This window comes from Podarcis erhardii (assembly GCF_964252035.2).
Source record: "Podarcis erhardii genome assembly, chromosome: 4".
Classification (NCBI taxonomy): Eukaryota; Metazoa; Chordata; class Lepidosauria; order Squamata; family Lacertidae; genus Podarcis; species Podarcis erhardii.
In genome coordinates, this window is record NC_138508.1 from 5802020 (window position 1) to 5827838 (window position 25819).

The window sequence follows — 25819 nt, forward strand, 5'->3', positions numbered from 1 at the left end:
TGGGGAGGGGGGAGGAGAGGAGAACCACCTACCTTGAGCCCCCTAGAAGGAAAAGTGGGCTAGAAATGCAATACTAATAATTCTGCAGCCAAGAAAGGGAGGGGGCTGAGAGCCTGAAGTCGGTTCACCATCAACTCCCTGCATCATAGAGTTGAGAGGGACCCATGGGTCATCCAGCCCAACCCTCTGAAATTACTACATACTCCTCTGGGTACTTGTCTGAAATGCTTCTTTGCAGAATAAGCCTGCAGAACTCACTGCCACGGGAGCACACATGAGTGGAGATCATTTTGCTGCAAGAGAAATCTAGTTCACTGAAAGGTGTCCCTGTCCATAACTTGTGCTCAGACCAGGCATAGGCAAACTCGGCCCTCCAGATGTTTTGGGACTCCAACTCCCATCATCCCTAGCTAACAGGACCAGTGGTCAGGGATGATGGGAACTGTAGTCCCAAAACATCTGAGTTTGCCTATGCCTGGCTCAGTTTGCCTATGCCTGGCTCAGACACACATCCTTATGAAACAACCCATGCTCTTTCTAGAGAAAGTTGGGGGGAGAAGTGACTCTTATCATCTCCCCCAATGCTACAATTCGGGGTCACTCCAGGCCTCTTTATTGTCTTCTTGTCCTGATGCTTTGAGCTCCAACTAGCTCCTCAACACTGCCCCTTGTCAGTGGAAACCGCCCTCCCTGCAATGTCACTCACAAGGTTGGCCAGGGGCTTGACCAGCCGTCCTCTGCAATGTCAGGGGCAGATCTATGTGAAATGGCATGTGTGTAAAATATCTAGGTTCAAATCCCTACGCAGCCAAGGTGGCCAGTGAATTTGGGCCAGTGAAAGCCTCTCAGCCTTGTGAGATATTCTCAATTCACGTTTTGCTATTTCCTCCTTTCTTCCAAGCCCTTGTTAAATTTCAGCTGGTCTGTAAGCTCGTTATGCAGCCACACCGGTTTCCTTAAATGCTTCCCACTTCTCTTTCTTGCTGGTATCGTCTGCATTCGGGCCTTCAATATTTCTCCCATACTCCCATCCATCCTGAATGAGTCTATGATGCCATGTTACATATGCACATGACGGGAGCTGAAGCTCGCAGAATTTTCCTGCAAATTTGCTAGAGAGAACTCTCAGAAACACTCCCTTTGTGCCCTGAAAGCAGGAGGACTCAGCTGTAGCTTCTCTTACCTGCCTGGGCAAAACCTCTTCCCATCTCTTTCTGCTCTGCCAGCAATTTAGTCTAGGTCCATGTCTCCTCTGACACATTAGAAGAGTTTGTTTGGACTTGATATCCCGCCTTTCACTACCCGAAGCAGCTCACAATCTCCTTTCCCTTCCTCCCGCACCACAATCACTCTGTGAGGTGAGCGGTGCTGAGAGACTTCAGAGAAGTGTGACTGGCCCAAGGTCACCCAGCAGCTGCATGTGGAGGAGCAGAGACGCGAACCCGGTTCCCCAGATTAGGAGTCCACCGCTCTTAACCACTAAACCACGCTGTAGTCATCTGGTCAAGAGTCATCTACGTAGTTCAGCCCCCTGCGATGCAGGAACCGCAACTCAGGAATCCCTGACAGATGCCCATCCCACCTCTGTTTGAAAGATTCCACCTAAACATTAGGAAGAACTTCCTGACAGTAAGAGCTGTTCGACAGTGGAATTTGCTGCCAAGGAACGTGGTGGAGTCTCCTTCTTTGGAGGTCTTTACGCAGAGGCTTGACAACCATATGTCAGGAGTGCTCTGATGGTGTTTCCTGCTTGGCAGGGGGTTGGACTCGATGGCCCTTGGGGTCTCTTCCAACTCTATGATTCTATGATTCTTCTATGATTCTATGAAAGCCTCCAAGGAAAGACAGTCCACCACCTTCCGAGGGAGCCTATTCCACTGTCGACACCATCCCGGGACATCAGGAAATCAAAAAATGGTGATCTCAGCTTTGCCATGTATCTTCTACCTTACTGCCCTCTCCTTTTTCAGAGACCCATCCAAGGTCAATAACCTAAGGTTACCAGATTTTTTTCAGTGAATCTGGGGACTAAATAAATAAATAAATAAATGGGATGTTGATGCTGCAGCAACGGCAGTGGCGGAGGGACGGCCAACGCCTTGACCTCAACCACCATGTTTCCCCTTCCTCTGAAGCTTCTATCTCCTTTCTCCATGAGCCTGGGTGGCAACAAGACTCGGGCAGCGCAATGCCTCCTTTCCCATCAGAGCAGCCCCAATCCCATTCCTACTTGCGTGCAAGCAGGAGGGGGCAGGGATCCCTCGGCTGGGAAGGGAGGCTTACCGTTGCCTAAATGAGAGGTCCCTGCCCCCTCCTACTTGCACTCAAGCTCTGATAGGCAGCGTGAAGCCTCCCTTCACAGCTGAGAGATCCCCGCCCCGCTTGCACGCAAGTAGGAGTTTGGAGGCTGTTCTGATAGGCAGCCTGAAGCCTCCCTTCACAGCTGAGTTGCTGGGCTCAGGGAAGGTGGAGGCAGCCCAGAAGCTGCACCTGAGAGCCCCTGCACCACCATCAAATGGGAACTTCCTAGCAGCTCCTGAAGCCAGCCAGAGCCAACTGCTCCGGGGTGCTAAGGCTGCCACTGCTGCGTTTCCCGGGGACATTAGATGAAATCCGGGGACATTCCGGGGATGGAATTTGTCCAGGGACTTATTCGCAAATCTGGGGACTGTCCCCAGGAAACAGGGACATCTGGTAACCCTACAATAACCCAGCCTGTTTTGCTCCAGGTGCAACAGTGCATCAATATCACAGTTGTGAGATTTTCAGAAGGCTCTTCCCAGGCCCCTCTGCTAACAAAGCGCTTCTCAAAGTGGGTGCAAAGCCATTTATTTAAGAGTGGATAGCCCAGCTCTGCTCATCTGACCTGCCTCTCTCTCTCTCTCTCTCTCTCTCTCTCTCTCTCTCTCTCTCTCGGCATTGCTTTTTCTGCCTGCTAAACTAGAAGCAACAGAAGCAGCGCCACGCTGCCTCCCAGCGTGCGCACGACCCGCTGGATGGTGAGCAAAACAGCACCAGAACCAAGCATGGGAATCTTTGCCTCCTGGCTGCATGGCTGAGATCAAGTTGGAAAAGCTTCAGGGAAGAGCAAACAAGATGAGCCAGGAGAGGGGAGTGATTCCCCTGCGAAGAAAGGTTGCAGCATTTGGGAGTTTTTAATTTAGAGGAAAGCAAGGGAGCAACCTGATAGAAGTTTATATGTTGGAAATGTAAAGAGAAAGAAGGTTCTTTTTATCATATGTGGCGGTCTTGTAGTAAGATTAAAGCTTACTGGGAAATGATATAGAATGAATTGAAAAGGATGTTTAAAATAACATTTGCGTAAAACAAAGAAGAAGAAGAAGAAGCTTTTCTTTGGGGAATTATAGGGACAGAACTACCTAAACTGTATAGAAACTTATTCATGTATAGGTGGCAAGAATGTTACTCACCCAAAAATGGAAAGAAGCAGAAGTCCCAGCAAAGGAAGAATGGATACAAAAAGTTATGGAATATGCAGAAATGATGAAACTTACCGGAAGAACATTGGCAGGATTATTGCAATAACCTGCAATTTTATAAGAGTGTATATATTTAAAGTAGGTGAATAAATGAGCGAATTAAATTAATTTGGATATACAGAAGATATTAAAAATAAATTTAAGGAAATGGAGAAAGAGGGGGAAGGAAGTCAAGTTTTGAAATGTTAAAATGATTGTAATTAGTGAAATGTATAAACCCGAAAAATATAAATAAATTTTATATATATTTTAAAAAAAGTTTATAAGATTGTGCATGGCAGAGAAAAGGGGGAGAGCGAAAGGTTTTCCTTTGTCTTCATAGCACTAGAACTCATGGACTTCCAATTAAGCTGAACACTGAAAGATTCGGGACACAGAAAAGGAAGTGCTCCACACAGCACATATATAAACTGTGGAACTCCCTGCCACAAGAGGCAATGATGGCCACCAACATGGATGGATTTAAAAGAGGATTGGACAATTTCATGGAGGAGGAGACAGCAATCGGGTGCGCTGCTTCTAAATACCAGTTGCTGGAAACCACAGGAGGGGAGAGTTGCTCTTGTGCTCAAAACCTGCTTGCCAGTTTCCCATATAGGTATCTCACTGGCCACTGGGAGAACAGGATGCTGGGCTAGGTGAACCTAGCTGAGTTTCCTGCATTGCAGGGAGTTGGACTAGATGAACCTTGGTGTCCCTTAAAGGTAAAGGGACCCCTGGCGGTTATGTTCAGTCACAGGGGTTGCGGCCCTCATCTCGCTTTACTGGCCCAGGGAGCCGGCGTACAGCTTCCGGGTCATGTGGCCAGCATGACTAAGCCGCTTCTGGCAAACCAGAGCAGCGCACAGAAACGCCATTTACCTTCCCGCCAGAGCGGTACCTATTTATCTACTTGCACTTTTGTGCTTTTGAACTGCTAGGTTGGCAGGAGCAGGGACCAAGCAACGGGAGCTCACCCCGTCGTGGAGATTCAAACTGCCGACCTTCTGATCGGCAAGCCCTAGGCTCTGTAGTTTAACCCACAGCGCCACCCGCGTCCCCCTGGTGTCCCTTACAACTCCACAGCTGTATGATTCTATGAACCATCACCTGATCTAGCAATGCTGCCCATTGGCCTAATCCAGGAGACTCTTTGAATGTTCTTCATTTATCCTGAATGAAATACCAATTACAGTGGTACCTCGGGTTAAGAACTTAATTCGTTCCGGAGGTCCATTCTTAACCTGAAACTGTGCTTAACCTGAAGCACCACTTTAGCTAATGGGGCCTCCCGCTGCTGCTGCATGATTTCTGTTCTCATCCTGAAGCAAAGTTCTTAACCCAAAGTACTATTTCTGAGTTAGCAGAGTCTGGAAGCTAAAGCGTCTGTAACCCGAGGTACTACTGTAATACGTTTGCTTGGGAAAATCCACCTGTGAGAATATATTGCATGAAAACAGTGGGTTTCCCCAGCAGTCCCTCTTGACACCTCCAGAGTCTGTTCAGCCTGGCTTTCTGCAGATAAAGCTTGCCAGTCGTGCCCCCTCGGCCAGCTCCAAGAGCAATAAAATAGCCACACATCCCATTAAGCAGAACAAACAAGAACACCTCTCTGCTGCCACCGCCTGCCTGCCAGCCCCGCTGTCTTCCTCAGGTTCCAGTTACTCTCCCCAGCAGAAGGAGAGCAGCGTGTGCTTGTTGCCAGAATAGAACGGAATTCCTGACAACCAGGCAGAGCCCGCCTTCCAGGGCTGCTGTGCGTCTTGGATGCCGACAAGCCACACGGGCGGGTGACCTTCTCAGCTGACTGGCGCTGCCTCCTCTCATGCGCATAGCACTCCTTTTGTGGAACAGAACATTTGCCTGCCATAAAACCGGAGAGGCGCAGCCAACAGGAGGATGTCGCCGGTGCAATTTGCCATTTTTTAATTGGCAACGCGCTTTAGGAGTCTTTAGCAACCCTTCGAGGGCAAAGTCAATTACTCTCATCTAGCAGATAGCGGACTTTATTGCTCTCTGTTACTGGTGCTGTGTGCCGCCAACGGGGATGGCTTGCTGGAAAGGATAAGGACATAAAAAGAGGCTGCTGGATCAGGCCAGTGCCAGCATCCTCTTCTCACGGGTGGCAACCAGATGCCCAGGCTGAGGAACTCCCTCCTGCAGAACTTTCCTGGCACCTTCATCATGCAACGTCTGGGGCACGCAGAAGGCTTTTAAACTCTTCTTAATGTTGTGCTATAATGTTGCAGCCTCCTCTGATGCCTTAGGAGGAAGAATGAGCAATGCATACATGCAGAATGATCTGGAACAAAGAACCATAGAACTCTAGAATTGGAAGGGACCTCAGAAGTCATCTAGTCCAACCCCTTGCAAGGGCGGGATCGCAGCTAAAGTATCCTGTATACCAGAAGGAGCGTCTCCATTCCCATCGTTCAGCCCGGACACGAAGGTCCAGCTCTGAGGGCCTTCTGGCGGTTCCCTCCCTGTGAGAAGTGAAGCTACAGGGAACCAGGCAGAGGGCCTTCTTGGTGGTGGCACCTGCCCTGTGGAACACCCTCCCACCAGATGGCAAGGAGATAACCAATTACATGAAGGCAGCCCAGTATTAGGGAGTTTTGAATGCTTGATGTTTAGTTGTGTTTTTATATTATGTTGGAGATCACCCAGAGTGGCTGGGGAAACCCAGTAAGATGGGTGGGGTACAGATTGATTATTTATTTATCCTGCATTGGAGGGGGTTGGACTAGATGACCCTCAGGGTCCCTTCCAACTCCAGGATTCTGTTGTTGTTGTTGTTAGTAGGAGTAGGAGTATTATACTGGAGAGGTGGGTACCCAACCTCTGTTTAAACACCTCCAATGCATGTTTAAAAACCATTGCTGAATGTCACCTGCTTCCAGACAAGGTACCCCTTGATGCTATCAAGGCCAGTCTATTCCACTGGCAAATAATCCCTCGGAAGCATCTGAACATCATTATCTCCTCTTTGGACAAGTCCCACAAATTGAGGTTGACGCAAACATCCTCGAAACCTCAAGCCAAACGATTGCCATCTGGACGAATTGATGAGGTGCAGAGCTGGGGTGTCTCGCTCCATGTGAAGGGGACACAAAGTCCAGCCAGGTTCTGCGGCACAGAAAGGTTATGAGCACTGAGTGTTTTCAAAAAATATTGACAAGCTGGAAGGTGTGCTGAGGAGGGAGATCAGGATTGAAAATGGTCTGGAAACCGAGCCTTACGAGGAATGGCGGAGGGAACTGGGAATATTTAGCCTGTGAAAGAGGAGGCTGAGAGGAGATCATAGAATCATAGAAGAGTTGGAAGAGACCCCAAGGGCCATGGAGTCCAACCCCCTGCCAAGCAGGAAACACCATCAGAGCACTCCTGACATATGGTTGTCAAGCCTCTGCTTAAAGACCTCCAAAGAAGGAGACTCCACCACACTCCTTGGCAGCAAATTCCACTGTCGAACAGCTCTTACTGTCAGGAAGTTCTTCCTAATGTTTCGGTGGAATCTTCTTGTGGGAATGTTCTGGGGTGCAGGAGAGGATATATTGACTAATTATATCCTTATCCAACTTGTACTAACAAGTTCCCAAAAATATCAGCAGAGTTTATAGACATTCCCCTTTAAGTACGCAACGGTAACGCTTGCACAGGTTCGCTAGAACCTCTATAATAATTACTCTGGTAATTTCCCCTTTGTTCCCTCTTAAAATACAAGACACGACACAGTCTTTATAAAAGTATAAAAGAGTTTACTCACGTTCTGTTCACAATATGATCCCAGAAGGTAGGCAGGCTTAAAAAGGTTACATGCACTTAGAATCTATCTTGTAGCAAGATAGTACTGTCCTCTCTTGGGTGAGAGCCAAGAGGGCATGTTGCTCCTTCAGAAGATGAAGATGGCAGAGAGGCAAGAGGCAAGAGAGAGAGGCAAGAGAGGGAGTGGCTGCCTGCCCTGTGCTTTTATCATTACCTGCACAGGTGAGGCCACACCCACCTCTGGTCACATGCGGAGGAAGTCCGTCCCCAGGAAGTTTACCTGCTTGCTGGACAGACATCCCTCCCCATGTTCTAACATGTACACTCTAGGAATGTTGTCATTGACTGCTCCTGTGTTTACATCCCACATACCCCTTCTCAGGCAATACAACATACACAAAACATAAACAACTTTATTCAACCACCCAGAGTCCCAGCTTGACACGTAGATTCTGGAAACTCTCTCTTGGTAGGGGTTTCGTCAGGATGTCAGCAGTCATCTCTTGGGTGCTGCAGTAGGATAGTTCCACAAGTCCATCCTGGATCATCTGGCGTATGTAGTGGTATTTAACCCCAATGTGTTTTGTTCTGGCCAGGAACTTCTCACTCTGCGTCAGCTTCAGGCAACTTTGATTGTCCTCTAGCAAGCTGACAGGCCCTTTTCTCACCAACCCAAAGTCCTTTATGAGTTGATCAAGCCAGGCGATCTCTCTGCAGGCTTCTGTTGCTGCAACGTATTCTGATTCTGTGGAAGATAATGCTACACAGCTCTGTTTATAACTGCCCCATGAAACAGGTCCATCACCAAACATGAAAACATGACCACTTGTTGATTTATAATCAGCATTATCCCCAGCCCAATCCGCATCAGTATACCCAACCAACTTAGGGTCTCTGACGGCTGGTAACCTTAATTTACAATTCATGGTACCCTTCAAATATCGCACCACCCTCTTTACACCTGCCCAATCATGCTCAGTGGGAGAATTCACTTTTCTGCTAAGAATCCCCACAGCATTTGCTAAGTCAGGTCTACATGTGGTAACTAAATACAAAAGTTTACCAATCGCCGACCTGTAGTCATTGTTGTCTGGCAACTGCTTCGAATCCTGCTGATTCTTCAGGAAGTCAGTAGCCATCGGTGTAGCAACTGGATGTGCGTCTTGCATCTGCATGTGCTCAATCAGCTCGTGGATCTTCTGTCTTTGGCTGAGAAGAAATGAGCCGTCCTCTTCTCTTTCCACCTGGATCCCGAGGTAGTACTGGACATCTCTTGCCTCTTGCCTGACATCTCCTAGCTCCTTGACCTCCACCTCTTTGCTAAGGTGTTTTACTATCTGTGTATAGTCTTTCTCACTTGCTGTGGCAATAATCAGGTCATCAACAAATGCTAAGATATATGAGAATTGTCCATTATTTGACTTACTGTACAAGCACTTGTCAGCGTCGCCTTGCTTGTACCCAAGTTGCGTCAGCATTTTATGCAACTTCTGGTTCCAGGCTCTAGCAGCCTGTTTAAGTCCATAAAGTCCTTTCTGCAGTTTGCACACTAAATGTGCCTCATGTGGTTTCACAAAACCTTTGGGCTGTTTCATATAAATTTCTTCAGAAATCTGCCCGTGTAGAAAAGCGGTAGCAATGTCTATGTGTTTCACTCTCATTTTCTTGGAGGCTGCAATGCTTAGAAGCATTCTTACGCTGCTGTACCTCACGGTTGGTGCAAAAACTTCATCATAATCTTCACCAAAACGCTGTGAAAATCCCTGTGCTACAAGTCTAGCTTTGTAGCGCTGCACTTCTCCTCCTGACCCCTTCTTAACCTTGAAAACCCATTTACTGCCAATGGCCTTCTTACCGGGAGGCAGCTCAGTGAGTGTCCAGGTCTTGTTCTGATGCAGTGCATCCATCTCCTCCTGCACGGCCTTCCTCCAGAGACTGGCTTCTGCAGCTGGCATCTCCTGTATCTCTTCCCAAGTGGAAGGTTCCTGTGGAAACGCCGACCCTGCAAAGTAGGACAACCGTAATGGTGGGACACCTTTGTTGGTTCTGGACGAGCGCCTGACCTCTGGTTCTGCGACCGCATCAGCTTCCTCATCCTCCTCCAACGCAGGCATGTCCCCATCTGAGTCCTCATCTTCGTCTCTGGTGCCGCCAGGGTTCTGGTCCTCTGCGTCTTCTGGTGCGTCGCCTGTAGGGGGTGCTGTAACACTCGAAGGCAGATTAGTACTTTGTGGAGTCTCAAAAGGGAAATATACAAATTCTTGAGTCCTTTCTGACTCATCAGAAGAATCCACAACAGTGTTCTTAGTGTCTACTTTTCCATATTCATCAAAATAAACCGCATGGTATGCATTTGTCTTACCAGTTTGTAAGTCCATAATTCTATATCCTTTGCCTCCAGAGGCGTATCCCACCAGGATACCTGCTTTTGCCCTGGAGTCAAGCTTGTGTCTGTGTTCCTTGGGCACGTGGAAGTAACACGGACTTCCAAACACACGTATGTGCGACAGATTGGGAGCTTTCCCATGCCAAAGTTCAAATGGTGTGCGCTCTGCACCTTTAGTTGGCAGTCTATTCTGCAAATAGACTGACGTGTACACTCCTTCGGCCCACAGCTTCTGTGGCAAACATGCATCCTTTAGCATGCACCTTGTCATGTCCATAATGGACCTAAACTTTCTCTCAGCTATGGCATTCTGCTGTGGTGTGTAAGGAATTGTGGTTACATGTGCAATTCCTTCCTTGGCCAGGAGAGCCTGCATTTCATTTGAGCAGTACTCACCTCCATTGTCGCTCATTAGCACAGCTGGAGCTCTTTGGAATTTATTCTTGACCATGGCAATGTATTCCTGGAGCTTGTCCACTGTCTCACTTTTCTCTTTGAGGAAATACACAACACAAAATCTTGAAAAGTCATCCAGAAATATTAAAATATATCTATTCTTTCCCAGTGAGGGAACACTCATGGGTCCACATATGTCAGTGTGCACTATGTCAAGCACTTTGTTGCTTCTTTGTTCTGCACAACGTGGAAATGAAGGTTTTACAGCCTTCTCAGTAATACAGCTTATGCACTTTGCTGGAGCTTTGTTGCTCTGCTTTACCTGCAAACCTCTTACAAGATCTCTTTTCTGTAGATCCAGAATGACGTTGGTGTCTCTATGTCCAAGCCTTCTGTGCCATAGGTCCAGATCTGCTTCATCCTTCTGGCTGGAATGTGCCACTTTTGCAGACTGATTCTCTGAAACATCAAGCTCATATACACCATTGATTAGCTTTGCTTGAGCAAACACTTTGCCATTTCTAGTCACTTTACATTCTCCATTTCCAAATGTGATCTGGAAACCTTTCTTGTCCAAAGTGGACACGCTGATTAAATTGCAGCTCAGCTCTGGTACATACAAAACTCTAGAGATTGTGTTCTCAATGCATTCATTGTTTATATTGCATTTCAGACTCATGGAACCTGCACCTTTTGCTTTAACAATGTTCCCATCTGCAATTTCAATTTCAGATCCTTCTTCATCATTTATCTCATTAAAATAGTCCTCTTTATATGAAAAATGTGAGCTGGCACCTGAATCAATTATCCATTTATTACGTCTATTTTCACGATTCTGGACAGCTAAATTCCTTTCTTGCAGTAGCCATGTGCATTCGCATTTCCCCTTCTTTTCCCCTTTTGGCTGAAAGGGGTGGGGTTTCTTTGCTTTAGGAGCCTTGCAATTCTTTGCAATGTGTCCTTCTTTGTTACAATTGAAACAAATCACTTTCTTAGGCATCTCTTTGGACTTTGTACATTGCCTAGATGCATAACTGCTGTCCTTGCTTCTAGCATTTCTCACTGGAGATTCAGCTCTATCTCTGCATTCTTCTTTTAAATAACCAATCAAGTCTTTAAAAGTCAGACCTTGTCTATGATCCATCAAACTTACAAATGCGCTAAAGCGTGGTCCAAGTGATGACAACAAAAATGCTATCTTTGTATCTTCATCAAAAGCTTTGGGAGTCAAATCAATTCTCTGAATAATCTCAGTAAACTTGTTGATGTGCTCTGTGAATTCCTCTTTTGAATTCATCCTCACTCTGGTTAATTTACACACCAAGTTTCTGAAGCAGTTTATGCTAGATTCTCCATACACGCGCTCAATATCTCTTAAGATTTGAGATGCATCATCTGTACTATTTATTAATGATAGCTGCTCATCACGAAGTCCACTCAAAATTATGTGTCTAGCTTCGCTGTTCATGCGTTTCCAAGCACTTATCTTGGCTAAAGCTTCCTCAGACGATCCCGTAGGTTGAGGGTTTAAAGCTTCCAAAATGTGCTTATAATCTAAACATGCTATCAAGCGCTGCTTCCAGTGTATGAAATTGTGTTCATTCAGCACAGGCATTCCTAGCTTTGCATCACTATCAAAAGCTGCTCTAGCCATCTTAAAATCCAAAAATTTGAAAATTCTTCAAAATTTCAAAATTTCTCAAAATTTTAAAATCAAAATCTCAAAAATCTCAAAATACAAAACAATTCTTCACTGCCTTGGGTCACTGTGAACTCTGAGGGAAGGGGGGGGTTGCTTAATCCCCACTGCACAATGGAACAAAGGACCATGTGCTTACCAGGAAGTTAACTCAGAAAAATACTACTCAACTCAAAATCACAATCCAATGCAATCCTTCAAAAATACGCAGAAATATGCAATACTGGGGCCCAATAACCCTTTGTGGGAATGTTCTGGGGTGCAGGAGAGGATATATTGACTAATTATATCCTTATCCAACTTGTACTAACAAGTTCCCAAAAATATCAGCAGAGTTTATAGACATTCCCCTTTAAGTACGCAACGGTAACGCTTGCACAGGTTCGCTAGAACCTCTATAATAATTACTCTGGTAATTTCCCCTTTGTTCCCTCTTAAAATACAAGACACGACACAGTCTTTATAAAAGTATAAAAGAGTTTACTCACGTTCTGTTCACAATATGATCCCAGAAGGTAGGCAGGCTTAAAAAGGTTACATGCACTTAGAATCTATCTTGTAGCAAGATAGTACTGTCCTCTCTTGGGTGAGAGCCAAGAGGGCATGTTGCTCCTTCAGAAGATGAAGATGGCAGAGAGGCAAGAGGCAAGAGGCAAGAGAGAGAGGCAAGAGAGGGAGTGGCTGCCTGCCCTGTGCTTTTATCATTACCTGCACAGGTGAGGCCACACCCACCTCTGGTCACATGCGGAGGAAGTCCGTCCCCAGGAAGTTTACCTGCTTGCTGGACAGACATCCCTCCCCATGTTCTAACATGTACACTCTAGGAATGTTGTCATTGACTGCTCCTGTGTTTACATCCCACACTTCTTTCTTGTAGTTTGGAACCATTGCTCCGTGTCCGCTTCTCTGGAGCAGCAGAAAACAACCTTTCTCCCTCCTCTATGTGACATCTTTTTATATATTTGAACATGGCTATCATATCACCCCTTAACCTCCTCTTCTCCAGGCTAAACATGCCCAGCTCCCTTAGCCGTTCCTCATAAGGCATCGTTTCCAGGCCTTTGACCATTTTGGTTGCCCTCCTCTGGACACGTTCCAGTTTGTCAGTGTCCTTCTTGAAGTGTGGTGCCCAGAACTGGACACAGTACTCCAGGTGAGGTCTGACCAGAGCAGAATACAGTGGCACTATTACTTCCCTTGATCTAGATGCTATACTCCTATTGATGCTAGCCATCTGAAGAGCTGTCGCATGGAAGATGGAACAAGCCTGTTTTCAGCTACTCCAGAAGGGAGGATTTGAACCAATTAATTCAAATGACAAGAAAGGAGATTCTAACTCAACATTGGGAAGAACTTTCTGACAGTGCAGCAGACTCTCTCAGAAGGTGGATTCTCCTTCATCCGAAGTTTCTGAGCAGAGGTTGGATGGCCATCTGCCAGGGGTTCTTTAGCTGTGTTGTAGGGGGCTGGACTAGATGACCCACGGAGTCCCCCTCAACTCTACAATTCTATGGGTAAAAGATGTTTTCAAAAGTGCTAGGGAAATGTGCAGCACAGAAGGGAGAAATCACAGGGACTCAGTTGGCTGGTGGTAACAAAGGGAGCGCTGAGCAGAGATGCTCAGCAACAAGAGATCTAAAGTAGACAAAAGTGTTCTAGGTCTTTGTTCACATGATATCATTGATGGGGACTTTGAATTAATCTATGGAAAAACTTCTGGGAAATGATATATAATGAGATGAAAAAGATGTTGAAATATACATTTATTAAGAAACCAGAAGCATTTTTACTTGGCATTGTAGGAGATATTAATAGACAGGATTGTAAGTTGTTTTTATATGCAATGACAGCAGCGAGAATATTATTGGCACAAAAATGGAAGCAAGAAGAACTACCGATGAAAGAAGAATGGAGGATGAAGTTGATGGACTATGCAGAATTAGATAAATTAAATTAACAGGAAGGATTCGAAACCTGCGGGATCAGAGATTCTTAGAAGACTGGAGTAAATATATGAATTATTTGAAAAGTAATTGTGATGAACAGATTACGCTAGTAGGACTGCAAGAGGTTTTGTAAGGCAGATTATTTGAAATACTGCAAGAAAGACTATGAAGAGAATTATTAGTTAAGGATAATTAAATGTAATATAGAAATGAAGAAATGCAAAATAAGTGACAAAGAACGGAAAATCATCAGAGGTGTTGACGGAAGTCTAAAATATTGTATAAGATGAGAAGATATGTTGTATGACTGTTGGAACTGATATGTTAAAAAAATCAATAAAAACATGTGTGTGTGTGTGTGTGTGTGTGTGTGTGTGTATGAATTAATCTATGGAATTCAGAAGCACAAGGCGTGGCAAGGGCTGCTAGCTGAGGAGGTTGGGAAAGGATGTTTGTTACACCAATTCATGGAAAGGAGGAGGAGGAGAATATCAATGGTAATTATCAATTATAGCTCTGTAGAAGCCCCAGGGACAGGGGCAATCTTTCACCTGTTAGAGGGCAAGGAGTAGGGGTTGTTTATTGCTTGTGGGCTTCCTGGAGACACTGGACCAGCCAAATAGTCCTCACTGTGGCCATCCCAATGCCTGTGAGAAGCTCGCAAATGGGACCTGCCAAGCCCTCAAGCATCTTGGTTGCCGTTGTCTGCATCGCAGGGGGTTGGACTAGATGAGCCTATGTGGGATGTGAAACACAAGAGCAGTCAAGTACAACATTCCTAGAGTGAACATGTTTACACATGGGGAGGAATGTTTGTCCATCCAGCAGGTAAACTTCCTGTTTCCTTCTGGGCTGTGACAGACTTCCTCTACATGTGACCAGAGGTGGGCGTGGCCTCACCTGTGCAGGTAACAAAATACCTGAGCGGAGGCCGCCATCTCTTTCTGACTCCATTCGTCGAAGAAGCAACATCTGCTTAGCCTAAGATGCTCTCTTGGCTTCCAGCCAAGAGAGGACAAAGGGACTGTCTCCTTATGAGATAGTTTCCAGGTGTATGTTACTTATCTAAGCTAAGTCTGCCTTCTGGGATCCTATTGTGAACAGAATGGTGTGTGAGTAAACCTTTTTACAGTGGTGCCCCGCAAGACGAATGCCTCGCAAGACGAAAAACCTGCTAGACGAAAGGGTTTTCCGTTTTTCGAGGCGCTTCGCAAGACGAATTTCCCTATGGGCTTGCTTCGCAAGACGAAAACGTCTTGCAAGTCTTGCGAGTTTTTTTCCTCCCCCCCCTTTTTCTAAGCTGCTAAGCCGCTAATAGCCGCTTAGCCGCTAAGCCACTAAGCCGCTAATAGCCGCTAAGCCGCTAATAGCGCTAATCCGTTAAGCCACTAATAGGGATGCTTCGCAAGACGAAAAAACCGCTAGACGAAGAGACTCGCAGAACGGATTACTTTCGTCTTGTGGGGCACCACTGTATACTTTAAAGAAGACTGTATCATGTCTTATCTTTTTATGAGGGTATAAGGGGGAAATACCAGGACAGTTATTATAGAGGCTTTAGCGAGCCTGAGCAAACACATCCGCTGCAAGTTTAAAAAGGGGAATGTTACTCTGCTAAATTGTGAACTTGTTAACACAAGTTGGAAAGGCTATAATCAGACAATATATCCTCTTCTGCATCCCTGAACATTCCCACAGCCTTTAGGTCCCTTCCAACTCTACAACTCTGTGAGAAGCAGGCATGGCTTTCAATTCCTAGAACTCTTCTGCCGGCAAATGTTGTAGAACGCCTTTGCATTCAATGCCTTTGCATTCTGGCTGGAATCTACCCAAAATAAACTTGCATGCACTATCCCACATGTCAAAGGGCCCAGTTCTGATTCCTTATTTAAAATAATAAAAAAACCTGTATTTTATTGATATTCAGATATAACAGAACTAAGAAAATAATAACATTATTGCCAGTCCACTCCCTCCCCCAAAGTACAGAGACGGCATTAAAAAATAGTACATTGGAATCAAGATGCAAAGTGCTGCCACACAGCAAGAAGAAATCAACACAAAATGTTCTTCCACAGAGTCCCGTGAGAAGCTGGTGCACAGAAGCCATCTTCAATAAAATATTGAATAAACTTTAATAAAATTAAACCACACCATACAGAAAGCGGTGCTTCTCTTTCCAATATGGGGTTCTCTCTTTAGCATGATGTTAGCTTATCTGTAAGAATTAACTACTGACCAAATGGCCAACTCCCTGCGCACAACACAACAGCTTTCAAGAAAGGCCAAAGTTTTGCACCAGCAATGCAGAATCACAGAATTTGACGATTCACCCCAGGAACCAGCCTGCGGGTTTCAAAAGACCCAGAGCTGCCTGTGGAGAGCCAGTGCGGCGTAATGGTCAGAGCGTCAGATTATGACTTGGGAAACCAGGGTTCAAAACCCGTTCGGCCATGAAGTTTCCTGGGCGTGACCTTGGGGGCCAGTGATAGAGAATTCTAGAGTTGGAAGGGGACACACAAGGGTCATCTAGTCATACTTCGCCCAACGTGGGACTTGAACACACAACCCTGACATTAAGGGGTCTCATGCTGTACCAGTTGAGCTATCTGTCCCTGCCTCTCAGCTTAACCTACCTTGTAGGGTCGTTGTGGGAACTAAATGAGGAGGGAAGAGAATCGTGTACACTACCTTGAGCTCCTTGGAGGAGGAAAGGAGGGATATCAAAATAATAATAATAATAATAATAATAATAATAATAATAATAATAATAATAATAATAAAGATTTGCCACCCATCATGCACACAGCTTTGGGGTGCTGGCGGGTAGAGAAGCAGGTGATTGGAAATAGAAGAATGGTGTGGGGGGTGGGGTGGGGGGGGCCCGCAGAGTCCTCTGGGTGCTTGCAGAGGAGGAGAGGGAGATACAGACGCCAAGCCAATGCTCTGAAGCTGCTTCTCTGCTTGCCAACAGCACCCAGCAACTTTCAGAGACTTCCAGGGCCTCTGCTCTGCTGGCAGGAGCGGTGCTGTGCTGAGCACGCCTGCATTGCAGCGAGCCCGTTCTGCCTGCGGCTGGCAGGAGCGCGCCACGCGCCTCCCGGGCCCTGCCGAGCCGCCGCGAGGGTCGTGGCTGGCAGCCTCGGTGCCCCGCGAAAAGGGGGTGCACTGGGTGCCCGCGGCGCAAAGAACTCCTCCATTGACAAACTCAAGCAGAGGGAAATCAGGCAAGGAGAAGAGGCGACGGAGCCCCATAGACTGTCCAATAAGAGGAGAGGGAGGGAGGGAGAATAGGAAGGAGAAGACATAAAGGAGAGGGAAAGGATAAATAATGTGAATAAAAGGTGTTTTAGCCAACAGAGGAAGGGAAGGGAAGGGAAGGGAAGGGAAGGGAAGGGAAGGGAAGGGAAGGGGAGGGAAGGGAGGAAGGGAGGAAGGGAGGAAGGAAGGAAGGAAGGAAGGAAGGAAGGAAGCAGTGGCGTAGCGTGGGGGGTGCAGGGGGGCCCGGCCGCACCGGGCGCAACATCTGGGGGTTAGGGTTAGGGGGCGCAAATCCACAGGTTAGGGGGCGCAAATTACTTGCCTTGCCCCGGGTGCTGACAACCCACGCTACGCCACTGGAAGGAAGGAAGGAAGGAAGGAAGGAAGGAAGGAAGGAAGGAAGGAAGGAAGGAGAAGGGATGTTGTTGGTCAATTACAAACAGGACTTGGTCGCTTCTGAAATAGCAAGAGAGCGCACTGCCCCTACTCAAAACTCAACCGGGCAGAGATGGAGGCACCAGCGATCCTAGGTATTTTCCCATGCTTAGTTGAGAACAAATATTTTGGCGCTGACATGCTAGCGGGACAACAAAACTGTAAAAGCTTCGCAGTGCCTCTGGACGAACCCTGCTTTGGGGGCCGCGTTAACAAGCGCCACCCTTTGTCCCAGCCAGCTACGAAATGATCTATTAGGGATGGGATCAAAGGATCGCCTTCAGGAGAGTTGCCTTCTGTTTATGCCACGCATGACCTTCACTGTGCTTGCGCCATGTCCACTTAGGAAGAATCAAAGAGTTGGAAGGGAGCCCCCCCCCCCCCGCAAGGGGTCGTTCAAACCGAATCACAGAGATTTTCAAAGTGCTAAGATGCTTTGGAATATCTTTTGAGACATCCCAAAGTCATTTGCGAAGTTAGCCGCGAGTTGATGGATGGAAGGAAGGATGGAAGTGGCATTCGAAAGGGACATTCCCTTATTCCGAAGAGGATTCCTCGCAAGAAAAGGGAAAAGTTGACAGCTATGCTTAGAACACAGTAAAACAAGTTAATTTTTTTGGGGGGGGGGCGTGGGGAGACCAACTGGGCCGATCGCCAACAAGAGTTCCTCAACCGCAATCAAGAGTTCACCGGGCCACGTACAGAGCGCCGCGAGAACATGCAAAAGGCGGACATCCCCAGCACGCGAAGAGAGTCACCACCGTTGGGGACCACCCTGCCCCACCCCCGAAAAAAAGGGGGGAACCGAAAAGAGCGACCTACCTGTAGCGTGTCCGAGCCTCGGGCCGCCGCCTCCTCCGCCTTCAGGAAGACCTGCTGGCCCCGTCTGAAAAAGTGAAGGGCAGCAATGAGAATGTGCGGCAGGATCAGGACCATCCTGTCCCCCCGCCGGCTGAGGACCGAGCGTGGCCGCCGCTGGAGCCGGGAGACTTTTGCAAGCGAGGAACAGAGAGAGAGATCCAGAGCTAGAGCGCGCCCGCGTCCCCCCTCCCGGTGGCCGGCCTGCCTCTGACACACACACACACTTGGCTTGTCATGCACACCTGCTCCCGGGAGCGCGGCTGGGCATCGCTCTCTCGCTGCCAAGCAGAGGGAGAAGCAAAGAGGAAGACTTCGCAGGCTGGATGCAAGAAGCAGCAGAGCCCAGGGGCTTCCCCGGGTCCTAAAAACCTGGAGAGACGGAGAGGGGGGCTGCCTCCATCCCCCAGACCTCAGCGCCTGCTGCTGTAGAAGTCCCGTTGCTTGTTTGTTTTTTTACACCATGGCTTTCTTACCGATCGCTCATAAGCAGTGATTCTTACGCAGCTTTTTATTTTATTTTGACAACCTGCCCCCCGCCCAGAAGCACCCAATGTCTCTTTAACTGCACGCAACTGTTCAAGTTTTGAACAATGGCACCCTCAAATAAATAAATAAATAAATAAATAAATAAATACATAAATAAATAAATAAATAAACAACAACAACAACAACAACTTTTTATTTATACCCCGCCCCTCTGGCTGGGCTTCCCCAGGCACTCTGGACAGCTCCCAACAAAATATTATAATACAGTAATGCATCAAACATTAAAAGCTTCCCTAAACAGGGCTGCCTTCAGATGTCTTCTAAAAGTCTGGTAGTTGTTGTCTTTGGCATCTGATTGATGGGAGGGTGTTCCACAGGGCGGGCACCACCACCGAGAAGGCCCTCTGCCTGGTTCCCTGTAACTTGGCTTCTCGCAGGGAGGGAACCACCAGAAGGTCCTCGGAGCTGGACCTCAGTGTCCGGGCAGAACGATGGGGGTGGAGACGCTCCTTCAGGTATACTGGGCTGAGGCCTTTAAGGGCCCCCACATCCCCCCAGAAATGAACTAAGAATATTCAGTCCAAGCAAAATAGAGACTGGGAGGCAATCCTTCCAGAAAGCAGCAGAGACCTTTTGGTGTGTGTGCTGCTTTTGGCAACATCTGACCACCCTCCACTCCAGATGTCTTGGCCCACAATTCCCATCCCCCCCCCCCCGCCAGCTTGGCCATGCTCCCATTTGTGTGGGAGTTGTAGTTTACGACACCGTGTGGGCACCAGGTTGGGGAAGGCTGTGCAGTGGAATGGCAAAGAAGTGAGTAAACCAGGGAGTCAGGTCAACAGTTCCCGAAAGGATTTTGTGAACGTGTGGTTTTGGATTTCCTTGGTGGGGAAATGGTGCTTAGGAAGAGGTGTAACGGCAGGTGCTAGTCTAGACTTTTTACATGGTTTATTTCTATGGATCACGGCATCAGTGCAGCCGATCTCTGACCCTGGTACAAGCTCTTATCTCATACATGACCTGCAGAGAACAACTAGCTTCTGGACCGCCTAACAGTTCCAGAAAAGATCAGAGTGCTAATCCTTGCCTTTGCCAGGAAGATCTAGTTATCAGACTCCTGTAGGCAGGAACCAGGCCTCAAATGGAAATGGAAGATTGCTTTTAAGGTCAATTTATGATTCAGGAACTGCAATGATAAGACGCCGTCTTCCCTAAATTAAGGCTGCGCCATTCTCACTTCAGACTTACTCTTACAGAAATGAAGTAGTAAGCCAGAAGGAACCAGCAGCAATTCAAAGCAAGCGCTCTCCTCTTTCCCCGTAGAAGTTCAAATTTAATTTAGTATGTGTAAACCTGAGAGGGGTTTGTTTTTTTTCCAATGGTTAGCTAGCTCACAGCTCCAGTGAAGAAGAGGTTTGAGGTGGTTGCTCCAGCTCAACTGCATGCACTCAGAAGCCACTCCTGAGTTCCTATACCAATAAATTAAGAACTTTCATCACTTTGTACCTAAACAAAGTTTTACTGCCTGTGCAACTGTTTCTGAATGCTGTGTGGAAAAGCACATGAATCTGACCTTTGGAGAGTTTGCAAGTAAACCATGTTTAACTTATCAAACATGGTCTTTTTCCATGCTAGGGGAAGAGAGGGACTTTGGAAATAAACTTTTAAAGGGGGTCTCCAGCTGTTTTTGGACCAACTCACATCATCCCTAGCTAGTAGGACTAGTGGTCAGGGATGATGGGAATTGTAGTCCATAAACTGTTGGAGACCCAAGTTTGGGAACCCTGTTTTATTGTGTACTGTATAAGGTTTAAAGGTAAACATACATTTGACAGAAACACACAAAAGGTTCCATTGGGCTGATTGCCTTTGCCTTCTCTAGCCTAGTTGTTTAGGCTAGAACTAGATATCCTACAATAAATTAATTACTTCCTACAATAAATTAATTTGTTTTTTTTTTGCACAACAAATCTCTCTCTCTCTCTCTCTCTCTCTCTCTCTTTCTCTCTCTTTCTTTCTCTCTCTCTCATCTCTCTGTGTGTGTGTGTGTGTGTGTGTGTGTGTGTGTGTGTGTGTGTTTGCAACAGACAAAGGCCATTAACCATACAATGCTTACTCGCATACTAAAGAACTCCAACAGATAACTGGCCCAGTCATTCAACAGGGAAGATGTGTAAACAGACCGCAAGCAAATCAGGATGATTGTAGGATGAGTGATCATTGTTTAACCACCCTGTAAGCAAATCAGAACATATGCTCGATAAAGGCTGGGCATAGTCTAAGTAATGCACAACGCTTTCTGCAGGCAAATAAGATGAGCGGGGGAACAAACACGTCAATGGAGGATGCCTGAGATGAAATAATAAACCATTTGACTCTAAAGCTAACAACATGCATGTTTTCCATGTGTCCTTAGAAGGAAGTTCCACACAGTCCAATAATTTTGTGCATAGGTTTGCAGTCAATTAGAGCATGTGGAGCTGAATGTTAGAAGATTCAGGACAGATTAAAAAAAAAAAAAGATTTCTCCATGCAGCACGTATTTAAACTATATGGAACTATTGTCTTTAAACGAGGTCTTTAAAAGAGGATTAGACAAATTCATTAGCCTTGATGGCTGTGGACTGCATCCAGGGTCAGAGGAAACAATGCTTCTGAATGCCAGTTACTGGAAACCACAGGACGGCTGTGTGCTCCTCTGCTCAAATCCTGTCTGGCCACTGTAAGAAGAGGATGTTGGACTTAGTCTTAGAGCTATTGCATGTGAAACTGAACATATCAAGCTGTCCAGTTCTAGCTCAGCACTGCCTGTTCTAAACAGCACCCGCATTCTCTGCAGATCCCCTGCAAACAAAGTTCTTTCTCCCCATCACGTGAAACCTGGTCCTTTTCACCGAAGATGCCCAGGTTCACAACCTGGGTCCTCCGACATGCAGAGCAGGTGTTCCCTCCTTCAGCTGTGGCCTGTGGCCCAAAAAACCTATTTAAACCAACAGAAACAGAATATAAATTTGAATAAACAAAACAAATTCCTTCCAGTAGCACCTTAAAGACCAACTAAGTCAGTTCTTGGTATGAGCTTTCGTGTGCATGCACACTTCTTCAGATACAAAGAAGTGTGAAGAAGTGTGCATGCACACGAAAGCTCATACCAAGAACTGACTTAGTTGGTCTTTAAGGTGCTACTGGAAGGAATTTGTTTTGTTTTGACTATGGCAGACCAACACGGCTACCTATCTGTAACTATAAATTTGAATGTAATTGAAAGAAAAGACAAATTTTGGATAAACAATATTTCAAATTAAGATCTTAAAAGTGTGATTTAAATTCTAAAATTTGAGATTTAATATTGGATAATTATATGATATGAATGGAAACAAGTAAATAATTTGCTAGCAAAATTTGTGAGTTCAGAATGCAGGAACAAGAGATGTGAGGAAGTCCAAAGAGGAGACTGAAATGTGGAAATTTGAAAAGACTATGTTATTATGTATGTTTTTTGTTTATTGTTTAAAAAACTTTAATAAATATTATATAAAAAAATAATAATAAACCAACAGAAACCGCATCTTAAGCGGAATTATTTCTAAATGTGCTGAGGATCAAGCGTAGCTTGGCTGGAATTAAAAGCTAAAGAGGAGAGCTCTGTAAGTTGATGGATGGAATTTGGAAAGTGGAAATAATGACCAATCTGGTAAAGTTAAGAAAGCTAATGAGAATTGGGGGGGGGGGGGAGGGAGAGAGAGAGAGAGAGAGAGACTCAAACATATAATAATAAAAAGATATGATGCCTCAGTTTTTTAAGCTGTCTTTGTACTCGATTCCTATTCCAGATTTCATCACCAAACAATTGGTTTCCAGCTATTTGAGCCAGTGAGTTATCGTATATCCAGAACAAATACAATTACTATTAGGAACAGGAGTGGCAGCTTGGTCCCGTGACAGTGGCTGCCATGCAACATACATGGCCCTAGTTCCTGAAATTTGTAGGTGCTTGACCCCTTCATGGGGAATTTTGTGGGTGCTCAGGCACCCAGGACGCTGGCACCTACGATTAAGCGCATAAGAACCACCCTGTAGCTGGATCAGACCAATAGCCCATCTAGTCCAGGATCCTGTTCTCAGATTAGCCAAGCCAGGTACCCTAGTGGGAAATCTGCAAGATGGACCACAGCACAGCAGCGACTCTCCCCTCTTGTGGGTTTCCAGCAACTGCTATCCAGAAGCATTTTTGCCTCCATCTGTGGAGGCAGACAAAGCCATCCTGCCCAGTAGCCATTTATGGCCTTCTCCTCCATGAATTTTCCAACCCACTTTTAAAGCCATCCAAGCTGGTGTCGATTGCTGCCTCCTGTGGAAGTGAGTTCCGTAGGCTAACAATGCACTTTCTTTTATCCGTCCTGAATTTTCCAACATTCAGCTTCATTGGATGGCCCTGAATTCTAGTTTTATGAGAGAGGAGAATTCCTCTATTCCCTTTCTCCACACCATGGACAATACCTATTTATCTACTTGCACTTCGTGCTTTCGAACTGCTAGGTTGGCAGGAGCTGGGACAGAGCAATGGGAGCTCACCCTGTCATTGGGATTCGAACCCATAGCTGTCAACTTTCAGATTTGAAAATAAGGGAGCAGCAGCCTCAAAAATAAGGGATCAGCAGCCTCACCTGTCCCGGGGACTGTCTATGGGATATCTAACAATCTGGGATAGCAGCGGGAAGCAGCGGGAAACGGCACTGGAATAAGGGAATTTCCCGCAAAAAAAAAAGGGAAGGTTGACAGCTATGTTCGAACCACCAACCTTCCGACTGGCAAGCTCTAGGCTCAGTGGTTTAGACCACAGCACCACCCGCATCTTTGACTAGCCAGGATACATGAGCTTATATATGAAACTTGTACAGAAACATTGTAAAATCAATGAATGTTAGAAGGATGTTGGAATGAAGTTATGTGGTTTTAGCAGAAATGTTATAAGGGTTTAGGAAAAAATAGACTGTTAATTGGTGAAAGGAGGGAAAGTAAAGTTACATTATATTAAGATAAATTACAGAACAAAAAGTGGAAAAGATGGAAAGGATTTGCTGAAATAGTTAACTGAACTAGAATACAAAAAAGGGAGGTGTGAGCAGGTCAAGGAAACAAGCAAACGAAAAACAAGTTATGGGAAGATTAGCTGTGTTTTTGTTTTGTTTTTCTTTTTTTCTTCTGCTTTCTTATTGTGATGCGTTGTTTTGTTCTTGTTTGATATGGTGTTTTTACTTTTTCTTTTTGTAACCTTTAAAATTTTAATAAATATTATTTATTTTAAAAAAAGAAACTTGTACTTCAGAATGCAAATCTGTGATTGATAGCATACTTGGAATGTTGCGTACAATTCTGGCTGACTTGCCTCAAAAAAGGATATTGTGCGGCTGGAAAAGAGGGTGGAACAACAGTTACAGCACTTGGGGAGTTTTAGTTTAGGGGGAAAGGCAATTAAGAAGGCACTCAGGGGGTAAATATCTGGCCTGAGGTCACCCAGTAGGGACTTGAACCTGGTTCACCCCAGAAGCGTCACTAATGAAAGAAGAGGGTGACTAAATCACGAGCAGAGTTCCTTTGCCTCATCATAGCACAACAAACATTGCAGGGGGTTGGATTGGATGACCCCGGGACGCCTTCTTTCAACTCTACAGTTCTATGATTCCATGAAGCAGTCCTCTGCACAATGGGGATTAGGAGGGGGGACACAACGTCAGCCGGGCTCTAGTTCTGACATTTTCATTTTGTGAAGATTACGCACAAAAGGATCAAAACCAATCTTAACTGGTCACCTCGCATTTAAATTATTGCTGCCCCTCTGAGCCTCGGGGATGAGGGGATTGCAAATAAATAATTCTTTTCCAAAAGTGGGAAGCAGGGATCTGCGTTTGTGAAATGGACAGGGGGAATTATCCCCAGGTACTGGGGACAAGATGACAGCCATGTCCACTCCACACGTGGAATCCCTTTTAATCATGCAAATCAGCTCGTAGAGAAACACCCCTCCCCCCATCGCGCAGAAGGCTGGCGAGACCCGATCAATAAATGAAGTTGATGTGGCCAAACTCTTTGCAAAACAGCACACACAGCCCCTCTGGAATAGTCCATCTCGCCTTGGGTTCAAATGGTGCATTTCCTCTCCATTTTGTTTATTATTCATTGAATCGAGACAATAAGAAACGAATCACCCTGAGCGCACAGGTAATCCAGCTTAATCAAGATTAAATGCTACAAATGAGCCCAGAGTCCCGGGTTTGTGTTCTTTTCCTACGCAGCAAACAAATTTGTCAAACTCTGCAGGGAGTCTCGCTGAGCAGGCCTGATAACTTGAGGCTGAGCTTCCATTTCATTTCAGTTATTGGTTGGCCGTCGAGCCTCTCCCAGATGCTAACCGTATTTGTCAGCCTGGCCACCTGGGCCAAGATCCACGCTTCCTTTCATTATGTGCTTTGAGCGGGGATGTTTGCCAAGTGACTGCTATCCTAAGCAAGGTTAATATGCTAAAATAAAATAATAATAATAATTTTTTATTTATACCCCACCCTTCCCGGTTCAAAAACCGGGCTCAACAAATTTAAAACACTTTAAAGCACTTAATTATAAAAGCAGCATAAAATACAGTATAAAAACACAAATAACAATAAAAATCAAAAATCAATTACCGGTAGATAATCCCCAGGGCTAGCTGGCTGAATTGGTCCTACTTGGGCCAGCGAGGAGACCAGGGGAGAATTAGCTGTGGGGTCTCAGAGCAGGGAAGGGAAGGGAAATAAAAGATCAGGCTGAATTCAAATTAAAGGCCAGGTGGAATAGCTCTGTCTTACAGGCCCAATGGAAGGAGGTTAAATCCTGCAGGGCCCTGGTCTCATGGGACAGAGCATTCCACCAGGTCGGAGCCATCACTGAGAAGGCCCTGGCCCTGGTGGAGGATAGTCTGACTTCCTTAGGGAACGGGAGAGGCAGAGAGAGATCAGAACACAGGGAAAGTCTGTTGGATCAGGCCAATGGCCCATCTGGTCCAGCATCCTCTTCTCATGGTGGCCATGCTTTAATGGAAAGCCCACAAGCAGGATCCAAGCACAAG

The 25819-nt window shown here is 46.1% G+C and overlaps 1 protein-coding gene across 4 annotated transcripts in view; it reads right to left on the reverse strand.

Moving 5' to 3' along the window:
* Nucleotides 1-25819, reverse strand: part of PDE2A (phosphodiesterase 2A) — a 386253-nt gene that overhangs the window by 251301 nt on the left and 109133 nt on the right. For 2 of the 4 annotated variants that reach the window (XM_081860195.1, XM_081860197.1), the window contains exon 2: nucleotides 18190-18253. In XM_081860195.1, coding sequence (XP_081716321.1) covers nucleotides 18190-18253 — 64 coding nt within the window. Of the gene's footprint in view, nucleotides 1-18189; nucleotides 18254-18470; nucleotides 18512-18701; nucleotides 18744-25819 lie in introns of those variants that run through there. The other 2 variants (XM_081860198.1, XM_081860196.1) reach the window with 2 other exon arrangements.